This window comes from Mesoplodon densirostris, chromosome 14, assembly GCF_025265405.1.
Source record: "Mesoplodon densirostris isolate mMesDen1 chromosome 14, mMesDen1 primary haplotype, whole genome shotgun sequence".
NCBI classification, from domain to species: Eukaryota; Metazoa; Chordata; class Mammalia; order Artiodactyla; family Ziphiidae; genus Mesoplodon; species Mesoplodon densirostris.
In genome coordinates, this window is record NC_082674.1 from 71,970,429 (window position 1) to 71,996,479 (window position 26,051).

The 26,051-nt window shown below is 38.8% G+C and overlaps 1 protein-coding gene across 8 annotated transcripts in view; it reads left to right on the forward strand.

The window, feature by feature from the left end:
- The window catches only part of REV1 (REV1 DNA directed polymerase), an 82,180-nt gene that overhangs the window by 18,619 nt on the left and 37,510 nt on the right, over nt 1-26,051 (forward strand). For all 8 annotated transcript variants that reach the window (XM_060117171.1, XM_060117173.1, XM_060117172.1 and 5 more), the window contains 4 exons: nt 5,082-5,142; nt 6,483-6,609; nt 16,305-16,473; nt 23,550-23,702. In XM_060117171.1, coding sequence (XP_059973154.1) covers nt 5,092-5,142; nt 6,483-6,609; nt 16,305-16,473; nt 23,550-23,702 — 500 coding nt within the window. In that variant the 5' untranslated portion in view covers nt 5,082-5,091. The remainder of the gene's footprint in view (nt 1-5,081; nt 5,143-6,482; nt 6,610-16,304; nt 16,474-23,549; nt 23,703-26,051) is intronic.

Consider the following 26,051-nt stretch of genomic DNA (forward strand, 5'->3'; position numbering starts at 1 on the left):
AGTCCACGGTGCTGTTGGACTCATCCCAGGTCATGCAGCCAGGCAGCGCAGTTGGGCTGGCGTTAGAGCCCAGGTCTTGAGTCACTGAATCTATTGTGTTGTAGACCACAGATAGCTTATTTAAAATAACAATGTTTGTATTTTATAGTCTTCAAACGGTTTCCACATAGGTGGTCTCATTTGATTTTCACTCTGTGGCCTAGCAGGGTAGATTTGTATAGTAGTAGCTAATGTTTATTCAGGGACTACCCTAAATGCTGGGAATCAGGGTACTTTTGCATACATGAATTCATTCTTTATCCATTTTTTAAACTAATTTTTAAAAACCCAGAAGTTGGCTTCTACATTAATGCTTGGATAAGATGAGGTTAGTAGGTTATTTTAGGTTATGAATTACTGTCTGTGAAATGTTTGTCACTTTCCTCAAGGCCATCTCACACTGTGGAACTAGACTGGGAACCCAGTCTGCAAGAGTTTCATCTGAAACCTAGAAGGCAATTTTTATTTGCAAGTCTGGCTTGATAATTGGATGGCTTGTTGTTAAAGGGCATTCTCTTTTTAGTGAGCAGGGTTAGTCAAGAGGATACATTGTAATTTGGAACATTGTGTAGGGTTAGGGTTACAACCCTAACCCTAACTGAACTATCTAGCATCTGCTGTTGGACAGAAGAAAGTTACACAACTGATGTCATCCAGCAGTGACAAGGCTGATTAATTGCTACTCCTCATATTCAGCAAAGACCAGTTTTACAGTTAGGTTTTTACCCCTGATCCATTGTCATAGGCCATCTTAATCTATATATAGATTATTTAAATGGATTTGATAGGACACGCTGCCTTAAATCTTCTCTGGGATACATTTTTTAAAATATAAATAAACATGTAGAACATCAAAGTTGTTACATAATCAAATTTCTGAAATTGAAGTACATTACTAACGTATGTGAATACAGTAGTTTTTTTTTTTTTTTTTTTTTTTTTTTTGCTGTACGCGGGCCTCTCACTGCTGTGGCCTCTCCCGTTGCGGAGCACAGGCTCTGGACGCGCAGGCTCAGCGGCCACGGCCCACGGGCCCAGCCGCTCCGCGGCATGTGGGATCTTCCCGGACCGGGGCATGAACCCGTGTCCCCTGCCTCGGCAGGCAGACTCTCAACCACTGCGCCACGAGGGAAGCCCGAATACAGTAGTTTTAATTTTTTATGTTTGGTTTCTGACAATAGTTCTTCCGTGTGTCTTGTGTGGAGCACCAAGGGGAACTCTAGTAGTCAACTACCCAAACGTCTGACAGTGAGAGAGCCGGACAAGATAGTAATTGAGACTCAGAGAGGTGGAGATTCACCAGAGATTAATGGAGCCAGGTAGAGGCAGAGCCTGGGTTAGAAACAAGTCGCTCACCCCTAGTCTTTTATTCATAATCTTTTGATTCACGTATGCTGTGTATTATGCTACAAACAGTAACAGATTGATTGTCATTGTAGTTTTATTCAGTCCGTTTTTAACATTGATTTATCCAGATGTTTATTGTTTTCCTTTTTGGGGTTTTTTTTCCTGTATTTTTGATCGCTCACCCAAGAGAGTTTTCCTTCTATCTAAGGGATATCCTTTAGAATTTCCTTTAGACAAGTTTGCTGGTGGCATTAACCTCTTTTTATTTGCCTGAAAGTGCCTTTATTTCATCTTTCTTGACTGAATATTTCTCTGGGTTTAGAATTCTAAGTTAGTAATCATATTCTTTCAGCACTGTTGTCTTCTGGCTCTGTTGTTTCTGTTGAAAAGACAGCTGTCTGTTTAATTGCTGCTCCTTTGAGTATTTTGAATGGAATCTCTGATTTTCCTACCCATGGCAGCTTTTAAGATTTTTTTTTTCTGTCTTCAGTTTTTCATAGTTTTACTATTATATGTCTAGATATAGATTCTATTTTTTCCTGTTTGGGGCTCATTGGGCTTCTTGAATTTGTGGCTTGATATCTTTAATCAGTTTTAGACTGTTTTAGTCATTATTTCTTTAAATATAACGCTGTTTTTCTCCTCTTTCCCTCCAATTTATTTAAATTAGACTTTCTCATGTACCCCCTGTGTCTCTTCTCCTCACATCCATATTCTCCGTCGTTTTGTGCTTTATCTGGACATTTTCTTCTGACTTATTCCAGTTATGCTTTTTTTTTTTTTTTTTTTGCAGTACGCGGGCCTCTCACTGTTGTGGCCTCTCCTGTCGCGGAGCACAGGCTCCAGACGCGCAGGCTCAGTGGCCATGGCTCATGGGCCCAGCCACTCCGTGGCACGTGGGATCTTCCCGGACCGGGGCACGAACCTGCGTCCCCTGCATTGGCAGGTGGACTCTCAACCACTGTGCCACCAGGGAAGCCCCCAGTTATGCTTTTATTTGGTTTTATCTATTTATTAAGTTCTTAGTTTCTAATATTGTATCTTTCAATTCTAGAGTCACTGTTTAGTTATTTCTAATATATTCCAGTTCTTTAGCGATATTCTGAAATTTGTCTTTTCCCTCTCTGAGCAGGGTAAGCTTGATTAATTTAAAGTCTACCTTAAATTCCATATCTGGAGTCTCTGTAGGTCTGTTTGTTGTTTTTTTTTTTTTTTCTGTTGGTTCATGTGATCTTTCTTTGTGTGCCTGGTGATTTTTATTTGTGTAGTCGATACTATATTTGCAAACTCATTTGTAGAAATATATGAAGTTTAGGAAGTTGTCTCATCCTCAGAGGATCCATATTTCCTTCTGTCAGGTGCTGTGGGGCACTCATGGGGCAGCCCGGGGTCACCTGCATCTGCTTTCAGAGACTGAGATGACCTGTGACAGGATACTCTGGTCAGCCTGCCTCCAGTTTACTCTGATCCTGGGGTCCTGCGCCCAGGTGTGAGAGCTGTGTCCTAGGAAGAGAGCCCTAGCTGTTGTTGCCTTAGCTCTGTGTTTGTTCTCAGCCACTCCTTGAGAATTGCCAGATGACTCAGAGGGAAAGGGTCTCCCAGTTTGGGGAGGTGATGTGAGGTGGCAGGTCTCCTCTGTCATCTGCTGAATCTTGGCTCAGGGATTTTTCATTATTTGCTAGGCCTTCTGTGTCGTGAGGCAGTTTTTTAAAACTATGTTTTGTCTAGCTTTCCTCCTCCTCCGCGGGAGGGTAGGTCCAAATTACCTAGTTCACTGTTTGTCATGGGACTTTCTCAAAAGTAGAATTTGAATGTGTAAAATGAAATATGTTTATTTCTTTTTTCCTTTTCTTGATCTTAATTGAATCCTGGACCAATAGGAGTTTGCTGTACATAGGTCAAATTCTTTGAAATTGGATGAAATTGCATCTTCAGTCCTTCATTCCTTTCACTTTTCAGAACTTTAAACATTTGGCTGGGATAGCTGTTTTACTTTGGAATCGGGGAAGAACCTTTAAAACGTTTTTTTAAAAATGATTTTGTTTCATACTGGTCTACCCTCATTAAACTATGGATAAAGATTTTCATATTGGCCTTTTGCAATAGGTACCTGGTAGATCTTAAATAAATGAGGCTTTTAAGTAGATGGCCAGATGAATTAAACTTTTTAAATGTATTTTATTCTTTAATTTATGTTCATTTAGCAGATTAATAGTTGCAGGTAATTTTTGTGAGTATGCATTCTTAATGTACAGTGGCCAGAACTCCCACACTCTTTACTTGTAAGAGCAGATGTGCAGAGTCAGAGTTTATATGAAGTCAAGAACTGTGTGTTAACACATTTCCCAGACTCCTTTAAGATAAGGGAGAGGTCTTGAGGGACTGGACAAAGTGAGCCTCTTGAAATCAGAAGTATTGAACAGCACTGATGGCAGTCCTGGGACTCAGGGTGAACACATTGGGTGGCCATGCCCTTACCTTCGTCAAACTTAAAAAGGCAAAACAAAGCAAGGCAGCCCTTCTCTCCCCCAGCATCCACAGCACCTGATCAGGGTTAATCACGTTGCCTCCTGTTCTCACCCCTTTCCACCTGCCCCTTGTGTCTCTGTTGGACTCAACTCTGACTCTCTGCGCATGTCTTTCAGTCACCTATTAAGAGTAGACAGTAAAAATTCATAATTAATATAAAGTCAGCAAGGAGAAATTATAAATCCTGTATATACTAAGAATAGAAATATTTGAAAGAAAATATCTGCTGATGTGTGTGGATAAAGTGTGGCTATGTTAAGGTGTTATTCAAGAAAATATTTTTTTAAAGCATATCAAAGCCAGTTTATCTTGGATAATGTATCTCCAGTGGTGTATGGTAACCCTTTGATATTAACCTGTATAATTACTAGAAGAAAAATACTTAAATGGAGATCATATTAATTTTGTGAAGAATATTGCAGTCATGTCCCAAGATGTAGCCATTTGGGTTAGAAGAATTTGACTTGACAAGGAATTTCATATAATGCCTGCTTTGATTTATACCTTTCTCACCACTAAGCCAGCTGACACTTGAGATGAGCCATTTTGGTGATTTCATGGTATAGTTGGTCATGTGTTGCCTTAAGGAGAATGCCAGATTTGCCAATTTATTATTGGTGATAGTCTTTCTGTATCATGTCCCCTAGTTGCTTTGATTGACTTCTTTTAGGATTTTTGCATAATAGATGAATTACACTATGACTGTACTCTTAAGTGTGCAGTATGTAATAGCAAAAACAGAATTTAAGAGCCATATTATAGGGTAGTGCATGAAGGAAAATGTTTTCTTAGGTTCCATTAACACTAATTAATGTTAACAAGTAAGCACAGTATGTTAGTTGGATTTGGTGATGTTTTACGTAAGAAGGTGTTAGGATTGATGCCCAGAAATGCATAAAAGTTTTTCCTGTTAAAATTAAAATTTAAAATAGTTATAATTAAAAGCTGATACTTACCTGTAAGGAGTTTTGGGGGGAACAAATTTCACTTGTGAAGCCAGAGAATGATATGCTTTGGAAAAAGTTTCCTCAGTATATTTTGAACTTTTATGAATTGAACATTTGAATTTATTTTAATTTCTCATTTTTCTTGATATTGAAATAAGATATCAATTAGTAGTACCTTTTGTTATGAAATTGATATATTTCTTTCTTCCCCTAATACAGAAGCTCCACCATGAGACGAGGTGGATGGAGGAAGCGAGCTGAGAATGACTGGGAAAAATGGGTGTGTTTTCAAAGAATAAAAATAATTATATTGAACTGTCTAGGTATTTTTCATTCTTCTTTTAGTTTATAATGTGGTTGAAGGCGTTTTCTAAATTGTAAATCACTTTAGACACCAACTCTTTGTGTTTTCACAATGTATTGAAAGCTTAAACCTTGAGAAATTTTGTCCTGAGGAAATAAATGTTCTGGTGCACAGAACTTATTGTATGGTAATTTTATTGCAGCATTGCTAATAATACTGAAAAACAGTAAAAACGTAGATATCCAGTAATAGGGGATTATCTCTATACCATGGAACAGTATACACCCATCATTTAGCTGTATATTTCTTAAGCTGGCAAGATGGCCTTAACTAAAAGGGTGTATTATAAAGGACTGTTATTATGTATGATCCTCTTTGTGTAAAACCTCTTGTGTTCTGAGGCACAGAAATAACTTTGAAAGTAAGATCCCAAAATGTTAGCAATGAATGGGATCATAGCTAATTTAAATTTTCTTAAAAAAAATTGACAGCATGTAATATTTGAATAATCAAAAACAATGAAGTCATTTCCATTTTGGAAAAAAATATATACCACTTCTAGACACCTACAGCTTTATTCTAAAGACCTTATTGATAAAGTAAAATTGATAGTCTTAATCGATTAACCTTAATTATTTCGATGTTCAGGAAAGGTGTGGCTGAATTCATAGATTTGTCAAGGTCTTTAGCAAAAATAATAATGTTTTTATATTCTTTTTGAGGTTGGTGTTATGAATATTAGTAGTACTACCAAATAGATTGATTAGATCCAGAATTTAGCCACTGAATCATTTATTGTATTCTTATCTACATGTATGGAAGACTTTACTGGTTTGTCAAACTGCTTCATTTTACTTGAATTTATTAATCTTAAGCTTCCCATACACAGAAGATAGTGGAAGCCAGTCAAAATATATTCTTACGGACCACTTGTCAAATTTTTAATTGATTTAAGCTTTGGTATAACTTTTGCTTGATTTTGCAGATAAGAACAATATTTTGTGGCATTACACTTATTAACCTTGACTTAACCCTTTCCCTCTTTTAACGGAACTTTTACCATTGTAACAATGTGATAGAATTATTAAACATTGAGTTGACAGAGGGAAAAGTCTCCCTTGACCTGCCTGTTTTATTGCCTTGCGTTATGGTTCATGTTTATCATTATACCTTATGTCATCCTTCTACCTTGGTTACTAGCACAGAGTAAGGCCTTTTTATTATTATTTTTTTAAATATAAATTTCTTTCTAAAAAGGAGAGGGTGGGAAGAAAAATAAAACTTTTGTGATTAGTTTACCTTTTCTTTAATTCTAGGGTGGGTATATGGCTGCCAAGGTCCAGAAATTGGAGCAACAGTTTCGATCAGATGCTGCTATACAGAAGGATGGAGCTTCATCTACAATTTTTAGTGGAGTCGCCATCTATGTTAATGGATATACAGGTTGAGTACTCTTTATTTTTTAGGTACCCCATTTTGGCATGTACTTTTATTAGGATTGGGAGCGATTTGTTTTAAATTCTGTTATTAATTATCTTGTGTATAAAAAAGGTAAAAGTAAAACCCTCTGCTTAGATACCCCTCCTTCACGTTTCCTTTCCCTCCTCCTGTGCCTGCCATTGTCTTATTTTAAATTTTATCAAAGCACATAGTTTTTTAAAGTCAAATGAGGTTTAAAATGAAAAATTAGGATCCTCCTGCTTAAACAGCTCATCACACATATGGGGCTTGTAAACTGTGAGCTTCAATAGAGGGGGATCTGGTAGGGCCACTTCATTGGTGAATCTTCAACTGTCATTATCCAGAGGTCCTTTTGGGCTGGTGGAGGAGGGAGGGGGTAGAGTGTGTGTGTCAGATTTCCCAGACTCTTGCCTAGAGAAGGGTGTACACCCAGCGGCCGGCATCGGCATCCTGGTCGCCGGGAGGGAAGGAGAGGGCCCGGAACCTCACCGTTTAGGGAGCGGAGCGCCATTTCATCCCCCTGCTGTGCTCTTTCCTCCTCTCCATCCCTTCTCCCCTCCTGCTGTGCCTGTTGTCCTCGAGTCCAGTATCCGGAAGGGACAGGATAGTGTTTCACTGTGAGCTGGAGAGGAGTTCTGGAATTCTAATTCACAGTTTCAGCCGTGAGCTTCCTGTTTTACAACCTGTCCACAAGCCCACTCTTGGAGGTGCCCAGTGCCTGTGTTTTCATGAGTTTCTCTTGGTTTCACTGGCACCAAGCAGTGTCTTCTGGGTCTCCACACAGCCAGCTCATCTTTCAGATCTTATCTTTCTCTGATCTGCCCCGTCAGTTACCACTTGTCTGTTGGCTGTCAGATTTTACTGCCAAAGTTTTCTTTTTATTCTCTTGAGGAGTCCTCTCCTCTTAAGATCATTTTCTTGTGTGTTTTGAGGTGAATGGCTATAAATATTTGCGTTGGTCGGTTAACGTTTTTTCCTCCCCACTTCTCAGTCGGCTGATAGCCGCTCGTTTTTAGGGTCTCCGTTTAGCACTCCCCCTCGGTTGTCTGATTGTCTTGCTGCTGGTGGGGGTGGCTTCTCAAGGTTCTGTGGGGCTCTGGCGCTTTGTATTTATTCACATCTTGGCATTCATTAGATCTTATTGTAGTTGCCTGTTGACTAGACAAGAGCAAGAGCTTCATTTCCACATTTTCATTACTATTGTGTCCTTGGTGCCTCTACAGTGGTGGGTATAACCACTCGGGGGCTACTTGTTGATTAAAGTGAAGTTGTAATTTGGCTGACGCCGTTGCCTGGTTGAGTTTTAGCAGGCGTGATTGACAGTTTAGTCTAAGAATGTTATCTCAAAACGAATGGTGGTGCAACTTTGGGAAAATTCACGTGCACCTTTTCTACTTAGGCATCTTAGGACGTTCAAGCTCCACAGACCTTCCTGAGATGCATTATAAAAGATTAAAGATGTTAATAAAAAGAAATAAACATTGCTCATTACATCAGCAAGTTTTGGAAGTCCCCAGTTTACGAGGGCACCCTTATTTACATAAGAGGAAGAAAAGAAGATTCTTTGTGTGAGGGAGAAAAAAATGAATATTGTAGTAATCATTACCATGGTTGAGAATCTGGAATTCTAATTTACCTTCATCACTCATTTTTATGTGACTGTAAGACATTCTCTCTTTTGGACCTATTGTTATCCCTATCCTTTTCTTTAAGATAGAGATGATATTAATTTTTATTCTTGTTAGGATTACATTATAATTCTTGAAGTAAAGTTCCTTTATGTTGAATTTCATAGGGACATGCAAGTTGTGGTGATACAATTTTTTAGAAAAATTTTCACTTTTAGTGATGACTACTTTTGAAGCTTTATAGATAAAACAGAAGCTAACAGTCTCTGTGATAAATCAGCAAGAAAAGAATAGTGCTTGAGATGCAGTGAGACAAGTAGGGAATACTGTGTTGTTGTTGGTTCTTACTCATGCTCCTCATAGACTTTAACTGATGTTTCAAGTTTTCTTAATTCCTTTAAAGTTCCTAGTTCTGCTATCTGAACTTCTCTTTGGTAACCCACATCCCTTCCAACACAGTTAGCTTTGAACTTGAGTTTAGAGATAAGGTTCCCCCATCTTCTGGCTACTCTGCCTCTGTTAACCCATTCTCTCATCTCTCTTTTTCTCCCAAGCAGCATCTTTTCTTTTCGAAGGTTAATAACTTTGCCTTCCATCTCATTTTTTAAATTAAAACAAATTTTTGACTGTAGAATCACATGCAGAAAAAATAGAGACCATGAACCTTTGCCCAGTTTCCCCCAGTGTAACATCTTGTAGAGTGGGGGTCCCCAACTTCCGGGGCCCCAGACCGATACCCATCCGCAGCCTGTTAGGAACCGGGCCGCACAGCAGGAGGTGAGTGGCCGGTGCACGAGCGAAGCTTCGTCTGCCACTCTCCGTCGCTTGCGTTACTGCCTGGACCACCCCCCAGCCCACCCCTCATGGAAAAACTGTCTTCCACAAAACTGGTCCCTGGTGCCAGAAAGGTTGGGGACCGCTGCTCTAGAAGATGGTGCTGTATCAACCAGGAAACCGACATTGATACATTCAAGACACAGAACCTTTTCACACAAGGATCCTTCCTGCCTCCCTTGTGGAGCCATACCGACTCCCCTTCTGCTCTCAGCCTGGCAGCTACTAGTTTGGCCTCCATTCCTGTACTTTTTTCATTTCAAGAATGTTACGTAAATAGACCATACAGTATATAACCTTCTGGGATTGGCTTTTTTACTCAGCATAATACGCTGGAGAGTCATCCAAGTTGTTGTGTGCATCAGTAGTTTTTTCATTTTTATTCCATGGTATGGATGTTCCACACTTGAACCGTTCACCCATTTAAGAACTTCTGGGTTATTTCCTCTTTTTGGCTGTGAACACCTGTGTACAGGTTTTTGTGTGAACATAAAGAGTGCAATTGCTGGGTTATATAGTAGTTGCATGTTTCGTTTTTTTCTAAGAAACTGCAAAACTGTTTCCCAGTGGCTGTACTATTTACATTCCCGCTAGCAATTTATGAGTGATCCAGTTTCTGTGTCCTTGCTAGCATTTAGTGATTTTTATTTTAAAAATTTAATAGGTATGTAGTAATATCTCTTTGTGGTTTTAATTTGTGTTGTAGTTGCTCCACATCCTCACCAGCGTTTTGTACAGACAGGTTGGTTTTTTTGTTTGTTTTAATTTAGGTATTCTAATGCATGTGTAGTGGTGTCTCATGGTGGTTTTAATTTGCATTTGCCTGATGGCTAAAGATGTTGAACATCCTTTCCTGTATTTATTTGCTACCTGTAGATCCTCTTCAGTGAAATGTCTGTACATGTCCTTTGCCTGTTTTCCAATTGGATTGCTTGGTTTTTTACTGTTAAATTTTGAGAGTTCTTTTTATAATTCTAGATACTACTCCTTGTCAGATATGTGGTTTGCAGATATTATCTCCCAGTCTGTGGTTTGTCTTTCACTAGATCCCAAAGATTTTTTCCTATTTTTTCTAAAAATTTTATAAGTTTCTGTTTAATTTTTAAGTTCATGGTCCATTTGAATATTTTTTTTTTTTTTTTTTTTTTTTTTTTGCGGTATGCGGGCCTCTCACTGTTGTGGCCTCCCCCGTTGCGGAGCACAGGCTCCGGACGCGCAGGCTCCGGACGCGCAGGCTCAGCGGCCATGGCTCACGGGCCCAGCCGCTCCGCGGCATATGGGATCCTCCCAGACCGGGGCACGAACCCGTATCCCCTGCATCGGCAGGCGGACTCTCAACCACTTGCGCCACCAGGGAGGCCCCCATTTGAATATTTTTGTTTGTTGTTTGTGGCCTGTGGATATCCACCTGCTAGCGCCATTTGTTGAGAAGGCCATTCTTTCTCCATTGGATTACTTTGTACTTTGCTCAAAAATCAGTTGGGGGGCTTCCGTGGTGGCGCAGTGGTTGAGAATCTGCCTGCTAATGCAGGGGACACAGGTTCGAGCCCTGGTCTGGGAAGATCCCATATGCCATGGAGCAACTAGGCCCATGAGCCACAACTACTGAGCCTGCGCGTCTGGAGCCTGTGCTCCGCAACAAGAGAGGCCGCGATAGTGAGAGGCCCGCGCACCGCGATGAAGAGTGGCCCCCGCTTGCCACAACTGGAGAAAGCCCTCTCACAGAAACGAAGACCCAACACAGCCAATAAATAAATAAATAAATAAACAAATGTGGGTTTTTAAAAAAAAAAGGTTGGCCCAGTTTTCAAAAAAAAAAAAATTAGTTGGGCATATTTGGGTGGGTCTGTTTCTGAGTTCCATGTTCTTTTCCATTGACATATGTGTCTGTCTTTTCACCAGTACCACATGGTCTTGATTACTGTACCTCTGTACTATATAGTAAGCCATAATACTGGGTACAGTGATCATTGCCATTTTATTCTTCTTTGGAAAGGTTGTTTTAGCTATTTTCTAGGGCCTGTGCTTTTCCACATAAATTTTAGAAGACGCTTTTCTGTGGCTACAAAATAGATACCTTGCTGAGATTTTGATAGGAATTACATTAATCCTATAGCTCAATTTAGGGAGAATTGACATCTTTACTCTGTTAAGTTTTCCAATCTTTGGACCTTTCATCCCATTTTACTCTATGTGAATTAATTCAACGAATATATATATTTTTTTATTTTTTATTTTTTATTTTTTTTTATTTATTAGTTTCTGCTTTATAACAAAGTGAATCAGTCATACATACACATCTGTTCGCACATCCCTTCCCTTAACGAATATATTTTGTATGCTGCTTGCGTGTTAGGTACTGTGTTTGAACAGAGATGACAGTGATGGAGAATGTGGATTTTGTGACAAAAACGTCATCTCTGGGTATTAGACATGAACAGAGCCAAGTGGGTGGCAACATAGAAGTAATTGCCTTTGAGGGCTAGAGTGATTACTTCATAGAAAAACTGACTTTTTGAACTGGTCTTGGATAAATAAGGTGTTTTTTAGATGAAAATGGGTAAAGGCATTCTTGTCCTAACCCTAACCTCCATTTTCACCTTTATATCCTCTAATTTTGGTCAACAGGATTATTCTGATATTTTAGATTTGTCTTTGTACTTTCTCTTTCCTGTGCTGCTGTTGGTGCTCTTGCTCTGATGAAAAGCTCCTTCCCTCACTTCTGTGAACTGGAGTCATATTCATCCATTGAGACCCAGTTAAATTAGATTCGCCTCTTTCCTTAAACTGGTCCACAGAATATACATTTCATAGCATTATTGCTAGAAACATTTACTTTAAAAAAAATTTTTTTTTTTTTTTTCTTTTTGCGGTATGTGGGCCTCTCACTGTTGTGGCCTCCCCCGTTGCGGAGCACAGGCTCCGGACGCGCAGGCCCAGCGGCCACGGCTCACGGGCCCAGCCGCTCCGTGGCATATGGGATCCTCCCAGACCGGGGCACGAACCCGTATCCCCTGCATCGGCAGGCGGACTCTCAACCACTGCGCCACCAGGGAGGCCCTAGAAACATTTACTTTTGACACCTGAGTTTTGTCTTGTATTGCCAGGTCTTACTTATGTGCTGAGTTTTGGGGAGTCAGAAAGACCGTTGTGTGTGGTGAACCTGGCCGGATGTGGATCAGAGAGAACACTGCGGGGCCTCCATTAGCTCCTCCTCCAGGGCTTCATCCCTGGGAGCTGTGTCAGATGTTGCCTTCTCCAGGAGACTTTCCCTGACCAGCCTTATGTAAAATACATGTATCTTGCCCCCCAGTTGCTTTCTAATCCTTTATCCAGCTTCATTTCTCTTCACAGAATTTATTTGCTCCTGAACTGGTTTTTATCTGACTTACTTTCTGTCTGCCCAGTGGGATAAAAGTGCTGTGGAGCACAGCCGAGAGTGCCAGGGCCTAGAAGCCTGCCCGGCACATTGTAAGATTCTCAATAAATATTAGTTGAGCCTACGAATGAATAGCAGAGTTCTGTGTTTGTACATCAAACACAAAATGTGTTTGATGTTTGAATGTTAAAATGTGTTCACTCATATGCTAATTCAACTCAGTTTTCTTAAATGGGTAGTTTTTAAATAAGAAGTGGGCCACACTCTAGGCTTACTGAATTGTAATCTCTGGGAAATAGGCCCTGGACATGTTTATTTTGGTGAAAGCTCTCCGGGTGAGCTAGTGCTTCAAATCTAGGGAGCTGTAATTGCTCTTCTGTGGAGTTGGATCAGGACAGTGAATATGGAAAGAGGCGTTGAGGTAATTTTCTGCTTTTTTCAGTAGGTGGATAAGAGACCAGGTCTGGTGACTTTGGCACTGCTGAAGTTTGTGGAAAAGCAGGGGAGGCTTGGGTATGATTTGCAAAATGAAACAAGGGGATATACAAGTATAACAGACTTCTATCTGAAGTGGTAGGGATTTGTTTGAAAACGTAACCTTAACATTGATAATTTTCTGAGCGTGTGAATATGGTGATTTAGGAAAAGAGTCCGTTTAATGCTCTAATCTAATTTTTTGAAATGGATACCTTCCAGGAATTATCTGGAAGTATTTCCTCCTGTTTCCTGTGAGACTGATGGTGTGAATCCAGGGATGTAGGAATTTAACCTCCTACATGGGAGAGACTTACTGTATTAATTTCTACCACCCCCTGTAATTTTGCCAGTGTCTGATAGGTATTTGCACCTATTAGGTACTCAAAAATGTGTTCTTCAGGCTTTTGAGACGTTTCTTTGGTTTTTACTCGGTTGAGTGTATGTGGCTTTTAGTTGAATTTTGTAAGTCTGCTGTACCTAGGGAGGAGAGGGGAAAAGAGAGTAGGCATGGCTACTGGAGAAAGAGTATTGGCCAGGGGTCAGAAGACAAAGGGGTCTGCACAATAGCCAGGTGATTGTGCACAAGTCATCTAATTTTCCTCTATTTCCTCATCAGTAAACTATGCTAAATTATCTTTCTAATTTATAGGATTGTGAGACTCAAATGAAATAATGAAAGATATTAACTACTGTAAGACCCAAGGAGGTATAAGCAGCCATTGGCTTCTTTCTAGCATGTATGTGACACAGCCAAGATTTAATCAAGTTGTTTGGACATGCAGGATGAAATGGTACACACGATGACTGTTTTCTCAATAGAGATCTATCACGGAAAGCTTTTGCACAAGATTTTAAAACTTTGCTTATAGAATGTTTTAACCAGATGAGCAAAACTCTTTTATAAGCTGTGCCCAGAGACGTCACAGTGGTCTTCAGCGGTTGTTCTGATGTTACGTGATGGCATTTGCTGTGGTGGAATTTCACAGTGGAGCTTTAGGCCTAAATCGTGGTCCAGTGTTTAATATGTGCCTTTTACCTTTTCTGTGCTTACCTGTCTCTTACTTTCTGTGGTTGGTTTTAGTTAATGCTAACATTTGATTGCATACAGAATATTCTCAAAGAATGTTCTGTAAAATTAACAGTAGGAGTATTATGGACTGTGAGTGTTACAGATTTGCAAAGCTTTCTTTCCAAGATACCTGTAAGTTTTTAAAATTGCACAGTCCTATTCAGTGAGAAAAACAGTTTAAGTAAAAATTATTTTCTTGTTGATCAAATGTTCTTTGATGTATCTTCTGTTTTGTCAAGAAAGGATACATATAACAGAAAAGAAAGGTGTATATGTTGTTCAACCTATAAGATGCATTTTAGAACCTGTTTTTAGATTTATTAAAACTTGAAAATGTTGCCGTGTTACAGTCCTCTTTTATCTGAAGTTGGTCTCCTTTATAAAAACCTCATTCAGGATGCTGAGGAGCTAAGAATTTTGGTTTAAAAGGATGTTTCATTGGGATTTTGATTTGCATTTCTCTCATGATTAGTGATGTTGAGCATCTTTTCATATGTTGGTTGGCCATATGTATATCATCTTTAAAGAAATGTGTATTCAGGTCCTTTGTCCATTTTAAAATTGGGTTATTTTGTTGTTGAGTTGAAATACTTCTTTATATATTCTAACTATTAACCCCTTATTAGATAGATGATTTGCAAATATTGTCTTCAGTTCCACAGGTTGCTTTTTTACTTCTGTTGATTGTGTCCTTTGATGCACAGAAGTTTTGAATTTTAATGTAGTCTAACTTAATCTGTTTTTCTTTTTGTTGCCTGTGCTTTTGGTGTCATATCTAAGAAATCATTTCCAAATCCAATGTCATGAAGCTTTTCCCCTGTGTTTTCTTTTAAGAGTTTTATAGTTTTAGGTCTTACATTGAGGTCTTTAGTCCATTGAGTTAATTTTTGTGTATGTTATAAGGGCCCAACTTCATTCTTTTGCATGTGTTTTTTAATGACCTTTTCCCCCCACTGATGTTGTCTGTTCTGTCGCTACATAATCAGCATTTGAACATTGTACCATGACATTTTTGGTCTTCATTTGATGAAGATGCATCATTTGCACCTTAAGTTGGTTTCTGTTCTTTTCATTAGCACATGACATTTAAAGCAGTCCCTGACAGCACCAGTACCTTCATAAACAAAACCTGCGCAATGAAATCATGGTTCTCCAAATTATCCAGAACATGCTTGTTTTTTGTTTTTGGTAAGAATAACATTGAAATGACAATAATTGTCTCACAGAGAACTTGCGATGCCAAGACTCTGTTGTTGAATTCCAATCTTGGAATCACCAGTGGTGAGCATTAAGTGAGATGAAGTATGGAAAGTACATGATTGGAATAGGTGCTAAATTAATGTTACTTTTCTTTCCTCAGTTCTTTTAACCTGCTTATTATTATAAAGCAGTAAATGACAGTTTTATTTTGTTCTACAAAGAGGTGGATGTTTTTTAATAGAATTGATATATATATATATATATATATATATATATATTGGTGCTACTAGAATGACAGTGTCTACTGAATATTTTTTTGACTGCGTTGGGCCTTCGTTGCTGCGCGTGGGCTTTCTCTAGTTGTAGCGAGCGGGGGCTACTCTTCTTCGCCATGTGCGGGCTTCTCATTGCGCTGGCTTCTCTTGTTGCAGAGCACAGGCTGTAGGTGCACAGGCTTCAGTAGTTGTGGCACACGGGCTCAGTAGTTGTGGCACGTGGGCACAGTAGTTGTGGCGCATGGGCTTAGTTGCTCCGCGGCATGTGGGATCTTCCCGGACCAGGGCTCGAACCCGTGTCCCCTGCATTGGCAGGCGGATTCTTAACCACTGTGCCACCCGGGAAGCCCTTATATTTTTTAAATAAAAGTTTAAGTTATTAAGCTTCACAGGAGTAAAGTCTAACTAATAAGCTCCACAGTAAGTGTGCTCATAGTAAGTATTTTTAAACATAAGATAAAAATGTCAAGGTCAATAAAGCTAAACGTAGTCGAAATTTTTTAAATATTTGCTCTGTTATCAGTATTTAATTCATTACTCGAGGTGCCTATCTGCTTTTCTGGGCATTGCTTGGCAGTAGATGTTTTTGTGTTGGCTGACTGTGCCTTTAGCAGCCAGGAGAGTCGGATGTGCTAAGGCATAATAGCTCTTATCACTTTGTGATTTTCCTCCCAACTTTGTTTACTGGCAACACAGCCAAGGAGAAGGTGTACCAGTGATACGTTCTTTAAATCATCCTGTTTAAGGGATTGTTCAGCTAGGGCTCCACTTTCTTAATGTAAAACTTTTAACATGTTTTATTGTTAATTTTACAGATCCATCTGCTGAGGAATTGAGAAAGCTAATGATGTTGCATGGAGGCCAATATCATGTGTATTATTCCAGATCCAAAACAACACACATCATTGCCACAAATCTTCCTAATGCCAAAATTAAAGAGTTAAAGGGAGAAAAAGTAATTCGACCAGAATGGATTGTGGAAAGGTAAGTTTAATTTTTAATTAAATTAATGAGTTTTAAAAATTGGAATACTTTTTCTGGTATAAACCCTTATCTGACTTGCATTGCCTCTTAACTTAAGGGTGAAGAGTAATCCATGTCTTAAGAAACACCACTGTGCTCCTTAGCCTCGCGTGATGATTCAGGTGGCCTGGGGTTTGATGTTAGTGTTCTTGCAACATCAGCTCCCAGGAGTTAGGGGAGATGACTCAGGTGGGCGGCAGGAAGCAGCGATGGGAGGGGTTGACGGAGCATGCTGTGTTCACTCAGCAAATATTTGTGCACCTGTTACCAGTAGGCAGTGTTCTGTGTACTTGGGAAGTACATCAGTGAGCAGAACAGAGTGCCTCCCCTACCTCTTGGAGCTTACATTTTATAAGGGGAAGCAGATAATAAATAGTATATAAGTAAATTTATGTCATATGTTAAAAGTCTGTACATGCTGTGGGGGAAGAAGGAAGATCAGGAGAATGTGGACCCGGAATACTAGGAGTGGGCGGCAGTTTGCAGTATTACTAGTACCTGTTTTTCAGTTAGTATGGCTCCTTGGCTGCTGGTTTGGAATTGGTGTGTTGTAAATCAGCGCTGGCCATTCATACTAACTTCCTGAGGTTAAATATGTCATCTAGAACCTTGGTGATGAGCCAGAACTTGAGTGATTCATATATAATATATATGAGTGATTGCTAGATTTATGAAAGTTAAAAGTGAAAGTGTTAAAGTCATAATTTTATGAATAGATTGTAATCAGTATATGAGAGAATGGTCAGACTGTATAATGGAGTGTTAATGAAACAAACTTAGAAATTATTTTTTTTAAGTCAACTGCCGAGCTTTTTTCTTATCCTATATTTCATTAATTCTGACACCTTCCATTAATTTATTCAGTAGATTTAGAATTGTTAGGTTTCGGGACTTCCCTGGTGGTCCAGTGGTTAAGATTCCATGCTCCCAGTGCAGGGAGTGTGGTTCCGATCCCTGGTTGGGGAACTAAGAACCCACATGCCACGTGGCGCAACCAAAAATTTTTTTAAAAAATAATTAAATAGAATTGTTCTGTTCCTCTGTATAGCAGACACAGCAGCAAAGATTCGTGAGAGGCAATGTATTATAGTGGAAAGGCTGTGCTTGGGCTCTGGAGACATACCTGGGTTCACATCCCAACTCAGCAATTCAGGGTCCCTGTGATCTTGTGTAATGGGAATAGCTACGCAGCCATCCTGAACTTTGTTTCCTCATTTGTAAACCTTCTTCCTCAGACAGAAGGCTGTTGTCTACCCACTATGGTTATGTGACAACTAGGAATAATTTGTGCAAACTACCTAGCACAATGCCTTGTGCATTGCAGAGGCATAATATGTAAGAAGCTAGTGTTATTTTATTTTTATTCTATAAACATCACCGAGTATCAGAAAATAAATTCCAAAAGGTCAAAAGTGCATTTGTCTTCCGGAAAGCCAAATATTCTTATAGATTAGGGTTTTTTAAGCCTTGGCAGATTAAGTTGAAGGTCCATCCCTAGAACATCTTTGTGCTATGTTCCCAGGACCCAGCCACTATCCATTCATTATATAGGATTAATGAACCTAGCTTTTAGCTGTGTGTCTTCTTAAAAATAAATTGTGACGTTTTCGGTATAAAAAGTTAGTATCATTCCAGAGTTTAACTGTGTGTTGTCACTTAAAGACAATCCGTTCATTGTGCCAGGGCAAGAATTTTGATCTGGGGATATTACTGTGGCTTTGGAGGGGGTGGGGGAGATCCATGGGTAAGGAAAGTGGTGGTGAAAAGAGCTCTTGTTGGGTGGGACTTGACTTGCTTAGAAAATGGTGGTCTTCATTACAGCTCTTTCTTTATACCTGTTCTTCTTTTTTGTGCTGAATGCTGCTAGAGAGATAATACAATAGAAAATGCACCTGAGACAGTTACAAGTTATAAAATACACCTTAATGGATTTTATTTTACTTTGAAGTCAGGCTTAATTATCTGTTTTTAAATAACTGAAGTGACTTCGGAATCATGGTTATGTGGCTTATTTGCTTTATGTTATATATGAGAAGGCAGGGCTAATACGGTTAACTGATTTGCCTAAGAATGACAGAATTCAGAACCCAGATTTTCTGACTTGTATTTGGGTCTGCTCTTTGCCATTTAATTAAGTTGTTATAGGTGAGTTGGCCTATGTGGAAATGGTTCAGTCTGGGCTGTACCCTAATATATGAAATAAATGCCTTGTGTCTACGATGTCATAAGCATGGGCTCCTCCATGTTAAATCACGGTGCTGTTTTCTTTCACACTCTAATCCCAGTCTTGTTCATCTTTTCTCCTTCTCAGCAGTGTTTTAATGAGATTTTATTATACTTAAAAATTTGAACATTAGCCGTTTAATGGATGATACATGATATTCTCTTCTATAATTAGTTTTCCTGTTTTTAGTTTGAGCAGTTTGAAAAGCGACTACCACTTATAAGTGTGCAGGATGATTACTTTGCTTTGATTAGAATTCCCTGGTGTCTGTGTAGGTGCCATTAAACCCGAGGTAATATAGGCATGATTATGGGGTCATGACTTCCGAGAGGCAGGGGAGTCCTTTAATGAGAAGCCTGTGTGCGTTAGTTTAAGGTCTGAGATTATGTTACTGAAGGCTTTGCTTTGTAAATCTTATGTTTGTATATAGTATAAGTTAGTGATTTTCAAATTTTTCTCTTAATCCTTTTCTTCAGACAATTTTACATTGAAATTTGAAGTGTGAAGTAGTTATAGAAGCTGCTGTGGTTCACCTCATTGCCTCATCAGGCCTGAGCACAGTTGAAAACATGGTCCTGAGTTATTCCAAGTCCATCTTGTTCTCGTTCATTTTGTGCTGAGTCTTCTGTGGCGTGGGAACCTGCCTCCTGTGGTTGGATTCTCACGGGCTCTGATGTGAGATGAGAGGGTCCAGTTGTTGCCAACTCGGGTCTTCTCGTGGGGGGTGACTGGCTCCCAGTCAGTGTGTCCTTTCTTCCTAAGCCCCCACCTGTAATGTTAGCACGTTTGTCACATGCTTGTGATGCTCTGAAGATCTCATACTTCCTATGGACTGAAACTTTGTTTCTAATTACACTCAGGGTCAATATTAGAGTGCTTATGCAACTCAAAAGTTGGTTGCAATTTTATCTCATGATTTTTTTCATTCCCCTTATGTTATTTTTGTGTCTTGCCTCAGTTTATTCTTCATAGAAAATGTGTGTGATTCTAGTTTCCAGTATAGATTTGACTTAAAAAAAATTAATCTTGAGTCGTTTACTTTTTTCTCTCACAGCACTACAGAATTCTTCTCAAATTATTTTTACTTGGCCAACTAACCAGTACACATTTCAGTCTCCCCGCCACCCCATGACTTGTTGTAGGTAATATTTATTAGAAAATAGAGTCTTGGTCTTCAGGAGCTAAAGAATGAATATGAATAGCTTAACTCTCTCAGTATCTGTAGTAAAAATTAAAAAGCAATCTGGACCCTGAAGGATAAAGGGCAAAAAGTTACATACATATGTTCATAGCTGTTATTTCCTTTTCTGAGCTTGTGGGATCTTGGTGAGTGGTTGGAAAGTTTGGGTAATGGGAGAGGTGGTGGCAAAGGGAATTTTAATTTTGAATGCGTAAAGAATAATGTTTGCTTAATGGTAGAATAATAGGCAAAAACAGCTCAGTTTGTCCTTAGCACATAATTAGATCCTTTCTTGCCTTAAATCCACTTTTGAATGAGGAAGAAGGATAGGTGCGTGAATGGATGGGCACATGGGTATACAGTGTCAGATATGGTTTTTCTAATAGAGAATGACTGGGATGTTGACTGGAACCATACAAACATTTGATGTGCAGAATTGCTTCATCTAAAGAAGATGCTGTTGCTACAGTTATAGTAAAAAGTTTGGAATAGAAATGTAGTGACTTTTCTTGTATCTTAATTTTTGCAAAATCTCCCAGACTCTGGTTATAACTGGCAGTGTAAATTCATTTTCAGCATAGGAAATAGGAAATGATTTGAAGAACAAAGTTCTGCTGTAGATAACTTTACTGGGGCTATAGGACAAACCAAGAGTTAAAACTCCTCAAAGTAAGTGAATATCTCACATGCAATGAGTATGTGCCTGATACATTGTATAGAATGTAAGCTCTTTCATATATATCAGAATCTGTTTTCAGTGTACATGGGAAGAAAGCTCAGTATATAAAGAAACCATGTAGTTATATCTTTTGGTAAAGTGAAGCTCCATTTGGTTTTGAAATATGGGTTTTGATGTTTGGCTCTGTTTTTTTTTTTTTTTTTTGTAAGAAGAATGGTAGAAAATATGAATACAGCTCCTTTGTGCTTAGGATAAGCAGTGAAATTAGAAAATGTTAGAAATGAATCCCTGAGAGACTTTGTAAAAGAAGATCTGTTAAAAATATACCGTCAGGGGCTTCCCTGGTGGCACAGTGGTTGAGAGTCTGCCTGCCGATGCAGGGGACACGGGTTCGTGCCCCGGTCCGGGAGGATCCCACATGCTGCGGAGCGGCTGGGCCCGTGAGCCATGGCTGCTGAGCCTGCGTGTCCGGAGCCTGTGCTCCGCAATGGGAGAGGCCACAGCGGTGAGGCCCGCATACCGCAAAAAAAAAAAAAAAAAAAAATACTGTCAGATAATGTTTCTCTTCATATATCTGTAGATGGATAAATGGATAAGCAGGGATAATTAAGAATATACACAGATGTATAGTGGTTTGGGCTTGAAATTAAAAGAATTTCTTGTCTAACGTTTCTGTAGTGCACTGGGCTTTAGTTTCTTTTACTGGGCATCTCTGAGGATGTCTGATTAGAGACCTGCAGTATTTAAATTGGCTCTTATTGTATATCGGTCTCCACGGACTTAGTTATGTAAGACTTAAGTTCTGCTGGGTGACATGGCTGTTGTTAGGAGTCGTGTACGGTCAGTTTAGACCACAGAGAGCACCTGTAGCGTCTGGGTCACCCAGCAAGCTGTCAGTAGGATGGGGGAAGCCAGCATGATAATGGAGCGTGTCCTGGCTTCATTGCACGTTGGTCTTACTTCAGATGTGCAGCTGGCATATTGAGCACAGTTTCAGTCTCCACTTACCCCTTACTTACAGCTGTGCTGTGTGTCATGGAGGAGGCAGAAGGCTAAGGTTAGGGCTAAGTCCCTCTGCTTCTGAGGGTGGGAGAGCAGGCAAGATAGGTAATAACTAAGAAGACAAAGGTCCGTAGCCAGGCAGTTAAGATCAGTTGCTAAAGGAAGTTAAGTTTGATAAAAGTATAAAGTAAAATTCACTGTGCTATACACCTGAAACTAACACAACATTGTATGTAAATCAACTTCACTCCAATAAAAATTTTTTTAAAAAATAAGGTAATAGATGGTCTAATTTTAGGATTTTAATTCTAGTATTTGAATGTAATCTGTAATCTTGATAAAACTAACTTTTAGCCTGATGGTAAATTTATTTAGATAAATGAAAATTGAAGTGTGTTGTCACTAGTATGTTATCAACTGTCATAAATTAGTAGTTTAGCATATTTAGTAATTCCACCTAAAGCTGAAGGCAGTTTAGGTGGGATTTTATATTGATATAATTACATAAAGGACATAGTCTATAATATGGTATAGTTTCATTTTTAGGGTATATCATCAGTATGTTTTTCTGTATTCATAATTGTTGACTTAATATTTTAAATGGGTTTTGTTTGTTTTAAGCCAATTCAGTCATTTTTTTTTAAGTTCTGTGGAGTGTGCTTTGAGAAAATAAAAATGTCAAAACTCTTGGATTTGTCAGATAATAAGAAAAGTATTTTACTGTGTTATTTTTCTTCTAAATAATTAAAGGATGGCTTTCTTAATATATATTTTAGGTTTAAAGCCACACATGTGCTTTGAAATATTTCCTGATACTTAAGGAGCCTGTTTTAAAATTTGGATGTTAGCCTAAGCATATTAGTTGGCTGTTTTAAAATTTGAATTGAAAATGCTATTTTTAAAGATACAGTAACCGTATGTGTAACTCAGTTTATTAGAAAGCAAAACTCAGTTTAATCAAATCAGTTTTAGTTCTGAAGTATAATAGGCATTGGGAAGTGTCAGTTAATCTAGTATTATAATACTGCTGTTCCCCTCGTTTTTACAGGTGGTGTTTGATGCATATATAGTGAGCATTTGGAAGACGATATATAGATATATATGATAGCTTCTGCCCTCTCAGAGTTCTGTCTTCAAGTGGCCTTGTCTCTGTTGCTCTTACACACATAAGATAGTATAAATTACTTGTTAATCTTAAAGTTGAGATTCTTTATTTTGTCCTTTTATTTTACAGTTTTTCACATTTAATAGACCTAACATGAATCTTGGAAATTGGGAATCCTCATCCAGTTCCCTTATTCTGGAAAAATTTAATATGTGAGATAGGATTTGAGAAGATCTTGATGATTCTGTGCGAATTTTGGGGGGGAAGGATTGTGGTTAAATATTAAAGTCATGACGATTACAGTATCCACTAGTCCAGCTCTGTGCTTGAAGTTTTTCTCCTCCTACTCTATAGTCTGTTTTCTTTTCCTCAACATGAGATGGTTGGCTACTAATTTTTAAAATTTCAGATGTGCCTTTTCATGGGCAGAAGGTCTCATTCTTTTTTTTTTTTTTTTTTTTTTTTTTTGCGGTATGCGGGCCTCTCACTGTTGTGGCCTCTCCCGTTGCGGAGCACAGGCTCCGGATGCGCAGGCCCAGCGGCCATGGCTCACGGGCCCAGCCGCTCCGCGGCATATGGGATCCTCCCAGACCGGGGCACGAACCCGTATCCCCTGCATCGGCAGGCGGACTCTCAACCACTGCGCCACCAGGGAGGCCCTCATTCTTAAGTGTTTAATAAGGAGGATTGTCTTAGGACCACTAAAACAAAGGGAGAAGGAATAAACTAGAAAAAGAGATGGCCTATTGTTGGTGAAATATTCCTGTCACTGAGAACATTGATTTTTTGTGAAGCTCCTTTTCCCCAAGTATTAAACTCTTAAATTGGTGTTACTTTTTTATCCTAGCATCAAAGCCGGACGACTCCTGTCCTACATTCCGTATCAGCTGTACAGCAAGCAATCCTCCACGCAGAAAGGTCTCAACTTTAATCCTGTGTGCAAACCTGAGGACCCTGTACCAGGTCCCAGCAGCATCACCAAACAGCTCAACGACAGGGTGTAAGTTTGTCTAGGTTGGGGAGACTACACAGCTGGTTTTTAGCAGTGAGAATGGCCCCTGCTCTGCTGAAGATAGAAACAAATATAAAAACTGGCTATTCATCTACATTAATCCTGTTGAAGTACAGGGGAGCGTGTCTTACCTAAAAATTATTTTTATCATGACAGTTTCGTAAACAAGAAAGCTTTTCCACTGTCATTAGATTCCCATGTTAAACCAATGGATCTTAAATTATTAGAAGTAAAATGTTTCATGGATTTTCATGGCAGTAATTATTTTTGACACAAGTAATTTGCCATAGAATATTGCTTTCTCGAAAACTGAACTAACTACTCCAGCTACAGTTTTGCTGTGTGCTACTGCATAGAAAGACAGGTAATGAAAATGTTAACACTTCTAGGTTATTTTTGGAAAATTCTAAATCAGTAACAATTCTAAATTGGTAAATATTTTATATCAATTAAAATTTAGTTGATGACCCTCAAGGTTATAGAGTTAGAGGTGAATCTAGACTTTATTCCATGTGTCTGATTTTTTAAAATATTTTGACTTAAGATTTAATTGCAGTAATCCTGGGTAAATTGGCTTCACAGTTAATTGGTGTGTTGCCTTAACTTGTGTATCAGGTAGTAGTTCATTATCATGGTTCATTATCATTAGCCTTCCCCTTATTTATTAAATTGTTTGCTTTGGGAGTTTGATAATATTTTTTCCAAAAGACCAGGAGTCTAATTAACTTGGGATGATCCAGTGTCACTACCTTCTGTAGTTTTGTTGTCATTTGTTCTTTAACTTATAGGTTCACTTATAAGTGTATTCAGTTGTTTTTCATGTTACCTAAAACATTTAATTTTGTTTTTTTAGTACCATCAAGGTGTACAAGTAATATCAGAAAAGCTTCTGAATATACAACTTCATTTTTTTCTTACTTCACTAATAAAAGAAAATACATATGTGTGTGTTTTTTTGAAATTCTTCTTTGTGTTGATGTTAGGAAGAATTTACCTATCAGATTTAAATTATTGATCCATTTATGCTGTTGCCTAGTAAATGTATATCCACTCGTGATATATTTCTAGTACAGCTACTTTGTAAATGTCCGTTTGTCTGGGCTGAAATACCGTAGTGCAGAAAGAATGGGTATGAGCAGTATGTTTTCTTGCCAATGTGTGCATTTCTGTTGCATGTGTTGCTAGTAAAAAAAACCTTAATATTTATGACATAGAAAACTAGATTTAAGACTTTTCTGACTTCACTTTTGTTGCTTTCTGTGTTCTTTATTTTTGGCATGTTCAGTGCATTTTATAAATTTCTTTGAAATTCCTTTATGTGACTTTTTGCTCCCTTGCTCTCTATCTCAAGGGCCAGACTTTCTCTGACATATATCAAATGAGGTTTTCTTTCCTTCCTCTCTTAATCGTTTCCCGTTGGTCATCTTTTCCTCTTTCACTGGTGGGGTCATCTGTGAGGATAGGACCTACTCAGATTTGGCTGTCAGATTCTATGAGATGGTCAGCCAGAGCCAGAGCCAGAGCCAACCCAGAAATGGGTGGTGCTGTTTCGCATCCAGCTCATGCGTGGTTTTCTGTGCAGTCAGGCTGTCATGACTAATATACCCAGTTGGTATTAGGAGCAGGAACTTTAGATTAAACCTGGTACTGCTGTGGTCATCTGACCTATGCCTTGGTGCTGCATGTGGCACCCTCATGTGGAGCCTGATCTGTGATTGGACTAATGCTGTGGACTTTTCTAAGTAGAATGAATTACTGCTTTGTAATTCAGATTTTTGTTTTTGTTACTTAGTGATTCTTTTGAATGCAAATGAATGTTGTCTTTATTACAGAGCATTACCAAGCAGACATCTAGAAGAGCCAGGATGTGAATTTAACATAACATTTGTCATAGTTACTGCATTTATAAACCTGTCATCAGGACACTTGGTCCAGATTGCCATGGACCTACCACCCTGGTATCTAAATAATGCTTTTCTTAGAAATGAAATGCTAATTCCCTTGTCAATAGGGCAAACATCCTCATTTTTCTAGGTATGAATTTTTTTGAATTAACCATACACATTGACCTGACTTTTTTTACTTTTTATCTACTTGTGCAACAGTTTGACCCTATTAATGGATTAGTGAATATAGTCTGTCAGTCATTTCCTGGGGGAAAGTAACGAGCCTCAGGATTGTAGCAGTATTGGATTTAATGTGTTGGAACAGTGCCTTACATAAAACTGAAAGTAAAAATAGGAATAAGAATTCAAATAAGGTTTCTTACCCATTTTTACGGGAATTATTCATATTGTATTAATTTAGCAAATACTTACTGACTGCCTAGTAAATGCC